At 42.2% G+C, this 15,588-nt stretch overlaps 2 protein-coding genes across 2 annotated transcripts; both read left to right on the forward strand.

Moving 5' to 3' along the window:
• Positions 1 to 672: 672 nt before the first annotated feature.
• Positions 673 to 7,172, forward strand: stub1 (STIP1 homology and U-Box containing protein 1). The gene is made up of 8 exons (XM_035145959.1): positions 673 to 810; positions 1,588 to 1,817; positions 1,994 to 2,192; positions 2,554 to 2,719; positions 2,884 to 2,959; positions 3,065 to 3,121; positions 3,968 to 4,084; positions 4,859 to 7,172. Exons 2-8 carry the CDS (start codon positions 1,704 to 1,706, stop codon positions 4,982 to 4,984), a joined length of 855 nt encoding a protein of 284 aa, XP_035001850.1. The 5' UTR covers positions 673 to 810; positions 1,588 to 1,703; the 3' UTR covers positions 4,985 to 7,172.
• A 1,224-nt stretch (positions 7,173 to 8,396) lies between these two features.
• Positions 8,397 to 10,804, forward strand: crp1 (C-reactive protein 1). Its single transcript, XM_035145960.2, has 3 exons — positions 8,397 to 8,544; positions 8,666 to 8,729; positions 9,168 to 10,804. Exons 1-3 carry the CDS (start codon positions 8,542 to 8,544, stop codon positions 9,776 to 9,778), a joined length of 678 nt encoding a protein of 225 aa, XP_035001851.1. The 5' UTR covers positions 8,397 to 8,541; the 3' UTR covers positions 9,779 to 10,804.
• Positions 10,805 to 15,588: the final 4,784 nt, after the last annotated feature.

Raw genomic sequence — 15,588 nt, forward strand, 5'->3', positions numbered from 1 at the left:
GATGGATCTCTCTGTGGGTGGGATGGCCCTGATAATATATACTAAACTCTTGATCATAATCTGATGTTTCTCTGAGCAAGCCTCCGACTGATGAACAGGTCATTGTCATGGGGTGTCAGGCCAAACAAGTGTTATCAGTGACACAGAAAACATTTACAATAGGCCGACTTACATTTCAGATGAACACAGGGAGATTAATCCTGATTGTCAGGGGTTCATTTGATGCTTCTAAGACTAGTGCTTCAAAGAGTTTCTGCATTCCACAAAACAATATATCTATCTATCTATCTATCTATCTATCTAGAGGTTTAAAACTGTGGTTATAGAGCGCCACCTGCTGGTTATTACTTAATGTTGAGCTTCTCTAACGATGGTGTTGAATGCTGCAACTTGCGATAAGTATGAGCAGTAACACGAACTTTAAAGAGCAGGTTAAAATGTATTATAAGCGTACAATTCTGTTCGAAGTGTGAAATTACAATTAAATCTAAATATTTAAATGTATGTATATTCATTTTTTTTAACATATTTTTCAAGGACAGTTACATTTATTGCAGGATGACTCCGAAATAAGTTTTCTGGAACACGCTGTGTATATTCTAGGAAATACAAAATTATATTTAGTGCATGATAATGTCAAACCACAAAATAAAGTCCTCTCGGCTTCCGTAAAGGTCGCGTAAGCGTTTGACGTCAGCATAACAACAACCTGTCATGACAGCTCGTTCGGAGGAAAGAAATAATTCGTTCAGCTTTGATACGAGAATATTTAGGATCCGCTCCCCCCGCATGTAAGAGCTCATCTGTCAGGTAAGGACTGGACTCCGTGAATCTCACAAAAAAACACTCACTTACCGGCTAACTGCTAAAATGGAAGCCAGTGTTGGCTGGGTAGCACACAAGCTAACCTAGCGTTAGCCACTCGGTGTTTTCTGGTTGCCTAGCGGCGTTGAGGTAAACGTTGAGATAGATCCCTCAAATATTTCACTCTGGTCAGTTATAGCTAAACTTTGTAACCAGCTTCTGGTTGCATTTATACAATTGTGACTGAATAGTGGGTAGATATTATTCTTATTAGCGTCCTGCCCGGCGAAGCGTTTATCGTCAATGTAGCTTAACGTGCTAGCTCAGCTAACTAGCTAACGGCTAGAGAACCGATCTCTTGTTTGCTGTTAACGGAAGTTACCGGCGTTGTCACTCGTGTGTTTTGTGCTCGCTGCTACAGTCGATCACATATTAACGTGTGTTTATATTTAGTGTTGCCTGTTTACAACCTTTAACTTCCATTTGGGTGCCCGTGGTGTAGCGTTACAGGACTAACGGGAGGCAGGGTGAGCTGTTCGGGGTGGTAAGCTAGCTGCGCTGCTCGTGCATTCACCGCCGATGTCCGTCACATGAATAGTTAATTGCTCTGCCCACCTCGCCGTGTTGCTCGGCGGTGAGCGCCGTCAGCACATTGAACGGATGCCCGTGTGAGTGGCATCGAGAGCCGCACGGAATCTCGCCCCAAGACGCGCACTGCAGGCGCACTGCAGCAGCGGCACGCCTGTGGACATTAACATTACATGGACTGTGTCTCCGGTGTAGTGCGTGAGATCCAGGAGGGACCGGGCATTCTTGGACCTGTCGGTTAGTCAGCCGAAGAGACGGGGAACAGGATTGGGAAGCAGGGCGAGGCGGGCCCCGCGGAGCCGGCGGAGAAAATGGCCGGCAGCCCGGAGAAGAGTTCCACCGCGCAGGAGCTGAAAGAGCAGGGGAACCGGCTGTTCCTCTGCCGCAAGTACCAGGAGGCTGCTACATGCTACAGCAAAGCTATCGTGAGTAATTGTCATTGTAGAAGAAAGAGCATCACAATGAATTGACTCATTCTTCATGAAAATACATTAAAGCATTGCAACATCCTTCTTTTCAGAAAAACCAAATGGGTGATTTTCCCTCTGAATGTCTATAGTGCTATGATTTCACTGTGCATGTGCATTGTCCTGTCTCCTAGAACCGGAATCCATCCGTGGCAGTGTACTACACCAACAGGGCTCTCTGCCACGTGAAGCTGCAGCAGCATGACAAGGCTCTGGCAGATTGTAAGCATGCGCTGGAGCTGGACAGCCAGTCGGTCAAGGCCCACTTCTTCCTGGGCCAGTGTCACCTCGAGCTGGAGAACTATGATGAGGCCATCGGTAACCTGCAGAAAGGTAATAACAGCCTCCTAAAGCGTGATGAGTCTTTTCATACATTTTGCAATAGTGAGTGAAAGCAGCTTGCTCATATTTTACTATTGTACTTCCTCATTTATGTTCAAGTTCACAAGTTTACCTCAATGCTACGTCACATTCTTGCATTGCTGCTGTTGTGCTGATCCTAGAATTAGCTGATGGTGTATTATATTAAGCTTTGTCAGGGTTTCTATCCCTGTAATTATAATATTCTATATTGTTACATATAGAAATGGTTTTCTATATGTATTACTGACTTGTCATCTATTCACTAAAGATGACAGAAAGAAATCTCGAGGAAAGAGCCCACTGTTGCTGTAATGCTGTTTCTCCTTGACAGCTTTTAACCTGGCAAAAGAACAGAGGCTGAATTTTGGAGACGACATCCCCAGTGCCTTGCGCATTGCCAAGAAGAAACGCTGGAACAGCATCGAGGAGAAGCGCATCAACCAGGAGAACGAGTTGCATGCTTACTTGACCAAGCTCATACTGGCTGAGAAGGAAAGGTGAGGCTGGGGAGGAGGGTAGCAGTCAGCTATCCAGCATTGTAATTTGTTTTGTCTGATAATGAGCTCCTGGCGATTACTGCTACTCACTGAAATTAATCAGTGGTTATTATTTTGTTCAGGACGGGGGTGTAATTTTTTAATGACTTTGTGCTTTTGTGCAGAGAACGAGAAGAATACAAAGAAAAACAGGACGACAATCAAAATGGGGGCGATGCTGCCAAGATTGCATCGAAACATGTATGTTTTTGAATACGTTTGCGGACTTAACTTGGCTGTGATGATTTTGAGTAAACCTTCAATATGCACTTAAATTTTTATGAATATGAAATGTGACCTACTTAGGACAAGTATCTAATGGACATGGAAGAGCTCTTCTCTCAAGTGGATGAGAAAAGAAAAGTAAGGATGACATTTTATTCTTTCAAATGTTATTATAGTCATTCAAGTTATCCCATCATGCATTGGGCAAAAATGCAAGTATACATCCCACATATGTCACCAGTCCATTACAAGGCATGTTTTGATCACATTCAACCACAGAAAGGCATGTTTGCTCACAGTCCACCTACTGTACTTCACACCATCTCCTCTGATCGTTGACATAGCAACAACAGAAATAGACTCACACACACGTTCAGATTTGCTTACACTTTTATGATCTGTTTTGCTTTGTTTGAGTACATTCTCCCTGAACTTTTCCTGTGTCGTACATTCAACCTTCACGCTACACTCGTCACTACATCTGCACCCATACTATAGAAGGACATTACTGCGTTTTTTTAATTCCCACTCAAAGCTGTTCCTGCCGTAACCGGTTCTCCAGGCTTGTGGTGATAAATTATCAATTCTCTAGATAGATGTCGACACGGCTGAGGTAGTTGTCATGTATTGGTGTATTGATGTTTCTCTTCTGTATGTGTTAGAAGGCGTGAGAAAGCAACGATTAAGCGTAGAGCTGGAAAATACAGATGAAAGACAAATACTGTCATTATTCTAATATATGTGCCTTTAACAGTTTGATGATATTTTTAGTATGGGCAGTGTTTTTTTACTGAAGCGTTTAATCCAATCATGAAGTGACTGATTTTGTTCTAGGAGAAAAAAAAACAATGTGGATTTGATTACGAGCCAGTAGTTTGTCATTAAACTGTAATAATCGTTGTAAGAGCAGTGAAAGACAGGATCATGTATCGTTAAGCATTATTACATCAGCGTGACTCTTTCTGTGTTTTGTTGTTCGTTCAGAAGCGGGAGATCCCAGATTACCTGTGTGGGAAGATCAGCTTTGAGCTGATGAGAGAGCCCTGCATCACACCCAGTGGAATCACCTACGATCGCAAGGACATTGAAGAGCACCTACAGGTAAAACAACATCTACTTGTCTTATCAATGCAGATTTCATTTTCTTGAGGCGAAACGCCCATCATATTAGAACATGATGCTCAGAAATTCATGACTTTTACAGTAAACAACCACATAAACTGTTAAAATAATCATTAATATTATCCGCAGTTCATCTGTCACCTCTTTGGGTACTTTGTTAAAAAACACCGTACTCAATAAAACCATTAATTATTACTTCCATCAAGGAGGCTGTGTTTTCATCAGCTTTTGTTTGTCTGTTTGTTTGATATCAGAATTACGAAAAAATTAATCAACTGATCTACATGTAATTTTCTGGAGGGGTGGGGCAGGACACAAGGAAAAACATTTTAAATTTAGGAGTGACCCAGATATACTTTTTTTTCAACATAATATTTGGTTTTGGGTTGGAATCGGTCACGTCATCTGGGCTATTCGATTTTTTTTCAATACACATTCCTGTAATTGGGGAAATCGGGGGTCGCTTATTTTTTCCTCGGGCTCAGACGGGTGTGCACAGAAAACTACGGCCTGAGCCGGACTAAATTTTTGTGGGTCCATATGGTATTTGTTTACTAACCCTATTTCACTTGCAGCATGTAGAAGATAAACTGAAACAAAAAAAAGCACATCTTTTAAATTAAACCAAAGAAAGCACATTATCATATTGTGTGATTGTCCCAAAATACATAGAATGTTTCTTAGAACTATATATTATTTATGAAACTCAGCTACTAATGCTAACACTATCATTTACCTTGCTCTCCCTAATAGCGAGTGGGTCATTTTGACCCTGTCACCCGGAGTCCTCTGACCCAGGACCAGCTGATCCCTAACCTGGCCATGAAGGAAGTCATCGATGCCTTTATCCAGGAGAACGGCTGGGTGGAGGACTACTGAAGTGACCCCCGCCTCCCATTTCTCTCATAATCCCCCGAAACTCAACACAGCCTGGACAACTCGAGACTTTAGAGAATCACCCCTTGCCTCGACATAAACTTTACACAAGCAGGAAAAGCCACACGATGGACTACCAGATGGGAGCCATACATCTTGCTCTGCCTTCCCTCCTCCTCATCCTCCTCATCCTCCTCTTCCTCCTCCTCCTCCCCCTCCTCCTCCTCACATTTTATCTTTGCTGTAAAACATCCTGCTCTGACTCTCTTAGGCTCGGCGGTCATGGCCTGCTGCTCCCTTTAAAAGCCCCTTTCCATTCAGATATTCTCTACACTTTCTCCTTTCCTCTCAGTCATGCTGTTTCTAGTATTACAAGCCTGACTCCTTTCTACACAAAACAAGGGGCCATGTTCTCAGGTCTCCTCCTGCTCCCTCTCTGTCCCTCTCTTTCTCTGAGTGCCACAATCCTGGGAAAGCATCAGCATTGCACACCAGTGTTTCAAAGAACCCACCAATTTACAAACAATTACACTTTGGTGGCAGAATTAATTCAAACATTGGCCTTTTATTTGGCGTTTACTCCTGTATTTCGTAGTCGTTTTTTTTTTCTTTTAAGAACGGAGCATTTGCCGAAGTGGTTACTGAAATGCCAAAACTCTATTCTCAACAAGGGTGACTAGTTTGTATGCAAGTTTTACACAATGATAATTTAATAATTAGTCAATGGTAAGTTTGTCACTGAGTATTTTAACCCGTTGTGAGTTATTTGGCATGACTGTGGCGCTCCATGTCGCCATTCTGTAAGACTTTCCATACATTTTATAATTATTTTTTTTCAATCATCAAACCCCCATTACAGACAATTGAAATAAGTTGAATGTATGCAAAGTTTACTCTTTAGGTTTGACCTACAGTAATTCAAGATGTTTCTTACCAGGACAATGTAAGGTTTCCATGAAAAAAAAAAAAGCCTTGAAATGGACAATGGAAATGAATGCTGCATACGAAAAAAAAAAAAAAAAGTTTTAACGTTGCTGGATAATTGTTGAAAATGTTTGAATTTCGATAGATGACGTGAGCTGTTCGGGCTGAAGCTCAAATCTGCGTCGAAGAATGGTCTGTGCTGTCTGTGTCGTTCATAGAAACAAAATCCTGTGCTCGGACGTTGTGTTTGGCTTTTGCTGTCTGCCTGGAATGTCAGTGTGTGGCCGCTTTCCTCATGCATGAAGTGAATTTTCTTTTTCCTTTTTGCAAAAACAGAAGAGGGCGGCTGTCACTTCCTTCGCCTTTTTTTGCTGTTAATTTGATGCACCTTCTCCTCCCAGTGTCCCAGTTGTAAACGACGATGGTTGCATCGGCTCATGTGAACCAGTCGTCGGTGTGAAACTAACTTTTTAAGTTGGTGAAAATCCTGTTACGAGGATTTCACTGGAATTGCTGTACCAACCTCCTCTGTGTTAGACATGCTGGAAGAGTTACGACCATCTTGATCTCGTCCATACCTCAGTCCCATCCTCTTAGTTTACAGGTTGTTCTGCTGAATGTGTGTCCGTGGTGAGTTAGGCCTGTCGGTGGGTTGTGTTCAGGTGCAGGCAGTGTAAATAATTTGCTTGTGTATCTCAGATTTTATTTCTTTACTATATAAGGTTCTTCTTCTTTTTTTCTCTTGAGAAATCCTATAGAGCTTGAGAAACTGTATTAAATGTAGATATGTTGATAACATAAATGCCTGGTTCTGTTTTCATTTGTCCAAATTAAGTTTCTCATTAAAGAGATACCAAGTATGATGCTCATTGGAATCAAATCTCTTACATATCATTTTCTTGCAGCACAATTAAGAACACCAGCCCCTCAATAAATTCTCATTTTGGTAAATTTACAATGTTGCTTTTCAAATCTCAGACATCTGACGTGACTTGTTTGAGTCCATAGTTTGGTACAAACAAGTCTCATTTTATCAAGGATGATTCAGTTTTGCTGCATTAGGCATTTCTCCATGTTTCTTCCTGCCCCATTATATCATTTTGACCCGTGTCTGCTGTTGAGGCAGCAAAAAATCAACCACCCTCATACTGTGTGTTAAAGCTGCAATGTTTCTTTTGAAATCTCAAGTTTTGTCTTTCAGATCTGCACTAAAGCAGACTTTAACTGTCCTAGCTGAGCCTGTAACTGAATAAATCAGTCAGAATGATATACTGTTTTGATATATATATATATAATACTATGAGTTTTCTGCTGTGAAATTTCCCACTCATTTCCCACTGTGAAGTATCTGCATTATATAAAAAAAATCCAGTAACTAGTCAGGTTCGATCCTAAAAAGGAACATCCTTTTCATACTGCGGTACTAGCCAGTAGCCAGTCAGATTTACCCTTAGCCTCAGCGTGCCCTCGGGTTCGGCTTTTAACGTTATTGCGATTAAACGGCCGAAAAACCTGATGACGTCAGGGTACAACTGAAGATTATTATTTTCATTATAACAACCATTCTGAGGGAGCTTAAACATGATGGTTACCTCTCTCCTCTCTCCTCTCTCCCCCTCTATTCACCTTGACCCCTCTCTCTCTTCTCTCCCCTCTTTGCCACCCACCTCTCCTCTCTTCCCCATTTTTCTCCACTCCCCCCCGACGGATCGAGGCAGATGAGCGCCCACACTGACTTTGTTTTTTTATCTCCACAGTTCTTGCTCATTCTGGGAACTGTTTGGTTTCTATACCATTTGTTTTTATTCATTCGTTCTTTTTTTTTGCCATGTATTTTGTGAAGCACTTTGTAACCTCGTTCAGATAAGTGCTGTACAAATAAAGTTATTATTATTATTCATCCTTGAATCTGTTGAAAACCTTTTAGGTTAACCAATTTTATTATTGCACATGTTTTTGTTATCGTCCACTCCCTCTAATCACAGAATATCCTTTTCAAAGACAAAGTTTTCTCCTTGAACTTAAACTATTTAAATGGATACATGGGCTGTATCTATATAGTTTTTACTGTCCCTTCTTTTTATGGACTATTTTATGTCATTTCAAAAAAGTAGAAAATACAAACACAAAACAGGCAAAAAAAATGAATGAAAGCAAATAAATATTGAGACAGACACAAGGTGAAGGGTTTTTGAGGTTTAGTGAGAGTGAGTACAACTCAACTCTATAACTGATACCATAACTTGTAAGTACACAATGTCCAGACACACAATATGGACTGTGTCTGTCAGGGTGTGATCCTTCAGTAGAAAGTCATTTGAATGAAAAGTGTCTTCAGGTTTGTCCATAGTAACCAGGGATGAGGTTTCTGGTGAAGTGTTGCTTCAAGCTTTATATCAGAAATAAACATCTCTGCACTGTTCTGTCATGTGACATGTATACACACGTACTGTAGGTGCAATGTGTCTGCATCGGTCACACGCACAGGACAGTGTCACGCAGGCTTCACACACCGGGCCTATTGTCAGAGCGGCCATCGCAGAGCTGACGTCATTGTCCTGTGCTAGGAGGGAAGAGGACTGTGCACGGAGTGGGACTGAGTTAGCAACGTCGAGCGACAACAAAACAACACAAACATGGTAAGAAAAGATGTTTCCTCTTGTAACTTTGGACTTGATCTTTGATGAGACTGAAGGTTTGTGACCTGGGGGCTGGTTGTTGGATAATGACTGATTCTGGATGTTCTGTGTGTGTTTGCAGAAGTTTGCTGTGGTTTCTCTCTGTGTCTTTGGATTGTCAATCAGTCTCTCCTCCGGCACACAAAGTAAGGATTCAAGAACTAAATGTCTTCAGTGAAAATGTTACTTTCTTTATTTGTCTTTATTTTGTTCTGTGTTTCTTTTTTCTTTCAATTTTCCTTCCTTCCTCCCTGCTTGCCTTATTTCTTTCTTCCTATCATTATTTCCTTCCTTCCTCCCTGCTTTCATTCTGTCCTTTCTTTCTTTCTTTAATTTTTTTTTTCTTCCTTCCTTCCTTCCTTCCTTCATCCTAGCTTTCATTCTTTCCTTCTTTCTCAAATGTTTTCCTTCCTTCCTTCCTACCTGCTTTCATTATTTCCTTCTTTCTTTCATTTTGTCCTTCCTTCATCCCAGCTTTCATTATTTTCTTCCCTCCTTCCTTTCTTCCTTCCTCCCTCCCTCCCTTCCTTCTCACACTGCTCAACATTTGGCCTCTTACTCATTCCTCCTTGTTGTGTTCCTAGTGGGGCTGAGTGAGAAGGTCCTGGTGTTCCCCTATGAGACGGACTTCAGCTTCGTGGCCCTGATCCCGCAGAAGGAGATGGGCCTGAGGGCCCTCACCCTCTGCATGCGTGTGGCCACCGAGCTGCCTGACGAGCGGCAGGTCATCCTGTTCGCCTACCGCACGGCCGACTACGACGAGCTCAACGTGTGGAGGGAGCGGGACGGCCGCATCTCCTTCTACATGAGCGGCGACGGCGTCCTGTTCCACCTGCCCCCCCTCACCACCTTCCGCACCAGCCTCTGCCTCACCTGGGAGTCGCGCACAGGCCTCACCGCCTTCTGGGTGGAGGGCAAGCGGAGCACCTACCAGGTCTACAAGCCCGGGCACACCATCCGTCCACAGGGCACCGTCCTCCTGGGGCAGGACCCGGACAAGCACCTGGGGGGTCTGGAGGCCGTGCAGAGCTTCGTAGGCGAGGTGACCGACCTGAACATGTGGGACTTCGTGCTCTCCAGGAGCATGATCCAGGCCTGGCACTACGGCCACAAGGTGCCCAAGGGGAACATCTTCGACTGGGCCACCATCGAGTACGAGCTGAACGGGAACGTGATGGTGGTGGATGATGACTGACTCGGGGTGGAGCTGGTCGCAGAGAGGGACGAGGCTTCGCAGACGTGTTTTGGACTGAGGCTGATATGTGGGGTCGTCTTTCTTAGATTCTGTGTCGTTTGACGTTAGGATCCTTCAACTGTTCCTTGTTCCTAAAAACAGCAGAAAGCGGTGGTGTTTGGGACATTATATCATAACTATAACAAAATCAATTTAACACCTTAATGCAACACAAACATTTTGCAACATGGTAACTCAGTTTATGATCTCTTCTATTGATCCTCTTTGAATTTCAGAGCTTCCTCCTTCGATGGAAAGAAAAATCAATCAGAACACGTTGATGTGCCAGATGTATCCATAGGGTGGCAGTCTGCGCCAGTTCACGTCAAACAGAAACTTGTGTCAGACAGAGCTTCGTCATGCACGTGCACCCACTGATGTCATGTGGCCACAAATAGCTGATGAGAAAAGCATGTTTAACTGCTACAATTATAACAAATTTAATTTATGTTTGCAGAGCATCAAGATTTTGTAGATAATGTCAATTTAAACATTTGCAAACGTCTAATAACTAAGATTTCAGCTTCTTTTACCACTGATGCTGTCGTGCATCTAACAGAAAATCACTACTGACTTGAGACGACACATTTAAATTATTAATTTGGGTTAAAATTTTGTGAATTTTAACAGAAACCAGCCTATTTCGAAAAAACCTTCCATCATGCATGAAATATTTGTCAGCGTTTGTTTTTGCAGGTCCTTTGCTCGGTGATATTTATGACATGATAATATGAATGAGACAATAAAAGCAGTGAACTGCAGGATGCGTTATTTCTGCGGCAGACTTAATGATTTAACTGCACCGAGAGACAAACAGCAATTATCATGTTTGAAATCCATTGCCATACAGTTGCCCTTGGTTATGGCGCCCGCTCATGAATTTTCCATGTTTTAACTGATGTAAAAACGCTGTCGGGTCTGAAATAAAATCTTGCCATGTGCATAACTAATAATGTTTGTAATTAAAGGGAACATTTTGTCTTTGAACTCTGGCGGCTTCCTTTTCACAATCGTCTTTTTTTCTGATACACATTAAAGAAGTAATAATTTGTATGCACATTTCACACAGGGGAGTAATTAGATTAATTTTATTATTCTAATTTAATTGTTAGATTTTTTTAAAGAACAGAAGCTTCCACTTTTCCATCAATCACATTTGTACTGAGAGAGCATGAATTCACTTTGACTTATCCAGCTGTTTGTGCACAATGTCATTTACATTGATTTTGTCATGTCTGTACACAAACCTAGCCCCTAATTTCTTTCTTTCTTTCTGTCTTCGTTTCTTCCTTCCTTCCCTCTTATTTCTTTCGGTCTTTCTGTTTTCATTCCTTCCTTCATTCCTTCCTGCACCCTCCTTCCATGCTTTCATTCTTTCCTTCTTAAATTTCTTTAATTTTGTCCTTCCTTCCTCCCAGCTTTCACTCTTTCCTTCTTTCTTTCTTTCTTTCTTTCTTTCTTTCTTTCTTTCTTTCTTTCCTTCCTTCCTTCCTTCCTTCCTTCCCCCTCCCTGTTTACTCTCATTCTTTCTTTCGTCCTTTCGTTCTTCCTTTCTTTCTTTCGGACTTTCTATTTTCCTTCCTTCCTTCTCTTCCTTCCTTCCTTCCTTTCTTTCTTTCCCTTTTTCCTTACCTTCCTTCCTTTCTTCCTCCCTGCTTTCATTCTTTCCTTCTTTCCTTCTTTCCTTCTTTCCTTCTTTCCTTCTTTCCTTCTTTCTTTCTTCCTTTCTTCTGTCTCAGTATTTCCTGAGTGTATTTCTCTCTGTATCTCTCCACTGTAGGTGACCATGAAATAAAGCAACATAATAAAGTGGATGTGTTACATGCTACTTGCAGGAATCCAGTCATATTGCTTCTTTAACAAAGGCCCCTCAGAAGGAGCCCAAGGTCGGATCTTCTCCATCCAAGTGTAACACAGTAACCCTAAGTTCCAGTGTGCCGTCTCTGTTCGTCTCCATGGCTCCGTGCACTCATCCTCCCTGCCCGCACCACTACGCTGACCTCCTTGCAGAGACGAGGGAGGAAGTTTCCAGCAGCATGCAGCCCATGCAGGCTCCCTTGAGGGTGGGAAAGTGCTGTGTTTTCAAAGTGTGTGTGTGTGTGTGTGTGTGTGTGTGTGTGTGTGTGTGTGTGTTTATTCTGACCAAATCACCCGTCGGCTCTCTCGCAGCAGCTAAATAAGGAGAAGGCAGGGCCAATGAGTTCTGACTGCGGGTCAGCAGCCAAATGTTCCACCTTCTTGAATGTTGCAATGCATCAATCGCAGTGCCCACTCACTGTGTGGTAACACCTTTGTGGACCATCTGCCCAGGCCTGGCTTCTTAGCCCTCTGGTACACACACACACACACACACACGATCTGTTATTTTCTTCTTTTTGCATCTCTGCCCAAAAGGGGTTCTAATATTCTTGCAAACATTTCTACAAAGAAAGGTTTAAAGTCACTGAGTCCATTTAGAGTTTCAGTCATTCTAATTCAAAGACAATGAAAAGTTGTGTTTTTCTTAAACATTAATAGAGACTAACATCCCTTAGGAAGTAAATAGTGGATACATATATATTATTATTTCATAAACAGTTGGAATCCTCTCATGTCGTGATTATTGACTCTTTTTTGCAGACTCTGGGGCCCCACCCTCCTCTGTTTCTGCTCCAGAGAAGATCTTAAGCCCTCAACAGAAGGACACAATCAGTAGCCTCTTAACAGAGTGGATAATTATTCCCTCTGTGTCCCAGTATTGCATGTTTTATCCGACCGAGCAAACACTTGCAGGGCTCCTTGTCTTGCTTGCGGCAAGGGCCGCCAGTGTGTGGGGGGCCTGTGTGGATCTGCATATTGGCCCATGGTGGTTTAGGCTGTCTGAGGTAAGGCGGTGCCACTGACTGCCGCATGTCCGTGCGTGTGGGGCTGGTGAAAACGTTTTCCACGCGAGAGGAGATAGACGGCAAGAGGGAGGCCCGCGTGAGGCGGGCGAGGGGAGACAGAAGGAGGGCCGTTCTGGATTCCTTCGAGCAACTCCAAATAGATTTCCAGGCAAAACATATTTGCATACGCGAGACAGTGCTACGAGCTATCTGACTGAGCTGTGGCATGTGTGCATTGAACAGATGGGTAATTTTTTCTTGCAGAAATTTCAGCCCATTAAAATGAGTTCTTGAGCATTATTCAGTCTGCTTTTGTTCATGAAGCTCACAAAGGATCATCGGGGCGAAGTTATACTCTTGTTAATCAGATTTAATGCAAGATCACAGATGAATCAAGAACAATATAGATCTATGTATTTATAAATTTCTGGCAATCAGTTCATTGAAAGCTAAGACATGCTTAGGGAAGACTGAAGACCTATTTTATTTCACTGCACCTTTCTACACACCCAAGGACGACGTACAATATATCATTAGTCATCAAATTAATAATTAAAGTAAAACCAAGAGTTAAAATCAGATTAGGGGACACAAACACTTATTAATGCAACATATGTACCACAAGAATAGTTAAAAGTAAAACCAAGGTTAAAATTTGGGCAGAGACACCCAACAGTACATGTGAACACAATAGCGACTAAAAGTAAAACCAAAGGTTAAAATCGGACAAGTGAGTCATCGATGGTAGACGGTGGTGGTAGACGGTAGATGGTAGAAGTTATGTTCTGAGTTGTGATTTCTAGAAAATCCCAGGAACCTCTAGAAGTTCCCTGTCAGAGGGTTTAGTGTGCTTGAGGAACCATATTTTGTTAAGATGTCATCCATTTCCCATTCATTGGAGCGGCTGTGGCTCAGGAGTTTCAGCGGTTTGCCCACTAACCAGAAGGTCGGTGGTTTGATCCCAGTCTCCCCCATTCTGTGTGCTAATGTGTCCTTGGGCAAGAGGCTGAACCTCGAATCGCCACTGACGTCTTTGCCAGCATTATATGAATTGTATAAGTGGCAAAATACACTTTTGAGTGGGCATCAAGACTACAGCGCTATAAAAATACAGAGCATTCCTTCACCCTGTAAGATTTCCCACTAAGCCACGCATATATTTCCCAAACAGTTTAGTTTCAAATATTTCTCTTGGTCTTTTGTAAAAAGTTAAAATTGCACTGAACAGTTATTCAAGTTTGGTTTAATTCATCTTTTCTTCATAAATGTTCCCCAGCAGCCTGATGGTGGGTGAAGCTATGACCTGGATGTCAGGTTACTCCTTCACCCTACTCTCTCTCTCTCTCTCTCTCTCTCTCTCTCTCTCTCTCTCTCTCTCTCTCTCTCTCTCTCTCTCTCTCTCTCTCTCTGTAATCTTCCAGTATGGTCACTCGTCCTGCCCCTCTGGGCTGCATGAAAAATTCACCAGGCCTTCCCATTAGAGTCAGTCTGAATCAGGGAGCAGGCTCTGCAATGGCCGACTCTTACTCAACTCTCAGGGACGCAAATGCTGTGTTTTTAAAAACATACAAATCACAGCAGACGCAGATTCTTTTGCTGCAGGTCAGCTCAAGCACACACACACCGTCTGCACTGAACATACATGTGCACACACACACACACACACACGAGCGTCTGCAGTCCTGAACTGTTAAAAACAGATGGACTATAACCTTTTCAGTGCGGGCTTTTCACACTGATGGTGCGAGACCTGACCTTTACTGTGTGGGACAGTGAGAGCGGTTTGAAACCTCCAGGCCGGACGACAAACGCCGCACTGTCTATGTCTGATCACACTGTTCTGCAGCTCCGGTGTCAGGAAGAGTAATACTGAAGCACTGTGTGTGTGTGTGTGTGTGTGAATTACATTTTATGCTAAAATAATATCATAATTAGATGATTAAGCAACTGACAGGAAATTAAAGAGGCACTATACAAATTTAACATGTGAAGTCAATCACGGAGCTTTGTCAAATCTGAATCTTGCATGGAAATTGGCATTACATTTTCAGAAGCCTTACATATTCTTACAGGGATCGCAATTAGTTTTTTTTATTGAGCAGAGAGGGTCTAATCTAACTAATACAGCTGAAGTGCATTGTGGGAAGGGTAGACTCCCGTATTTTGGAGGTTTACTTACACGATGGAATAAAATATCTGCATCTGCTGCATTTTGAAACTTCTTTTTTTCTTCTAATCAGTGTCTTGTGGGTCCTCAAAACTTTAGTGAGGTGCAAAAATCACTGGAGGACCCCACGGATTTTATATAATTCATCATAAACTTCTTAAATAATGAATTAAGCCAAATAGAGACATTTTCACTGGTTCCATCTGAAATTGAAGATAAGCTTCTTTTTCTTTGATTTATATATTTATCCTCTGCCAAGGAGGTTATGTTTTTCTCAGCGTTTGAGAGTATGCAGGATTATGCAAAAACTGCTCATCCGATTTTTCCATGAACTTTTTGGAGGGGTGGGACATGATCTAAGAAAGAACCCAATACATTCTGGAGCGGATCCAGATCAGGGTGGGGGGATCCAGGAATTTTCTTTTCAACTTTCTTTAAAATTGTGTGACATTTTTCCACATTTTTACTGAATAATTCATGGATCTTTATGAGAATAAAATCATGTATGTTTAAGGGACTGATTGATAAGTGTGAGCCATTTTGTGCAGCTTGATTGAATAAGTAAACTATTGGGCCTTGGTGGAGTTGTGTGCTGTATTGAGTGCGAAACTAAACACTAAACTGATTGATCAAAAAGTAATACATATCTGATAATTAACTGATGATTAAAATAACTGACAATGATTGACACTGAAATGAAAAGAAAAGACCTTCACTGTAACAGCATGCTTTCTATGAGC

This window comes from Hippoglossus stenolepis, chromosome 21, assembly GCF_022539355.2.
Source record: "Hippoglossus stenolepis isolate QCI-W04-F060 chromosome 21, HSTE1.2, whole genome shotgun sequence".
In the NCBI taxonomy this organism is placed as follows: Eukaryota; Metazoa; Chordata; class Actinopteri; order Pleuronectiformes; family Pleuronectidae; genus Hippoglossus; species Hippoglossus stenolepis.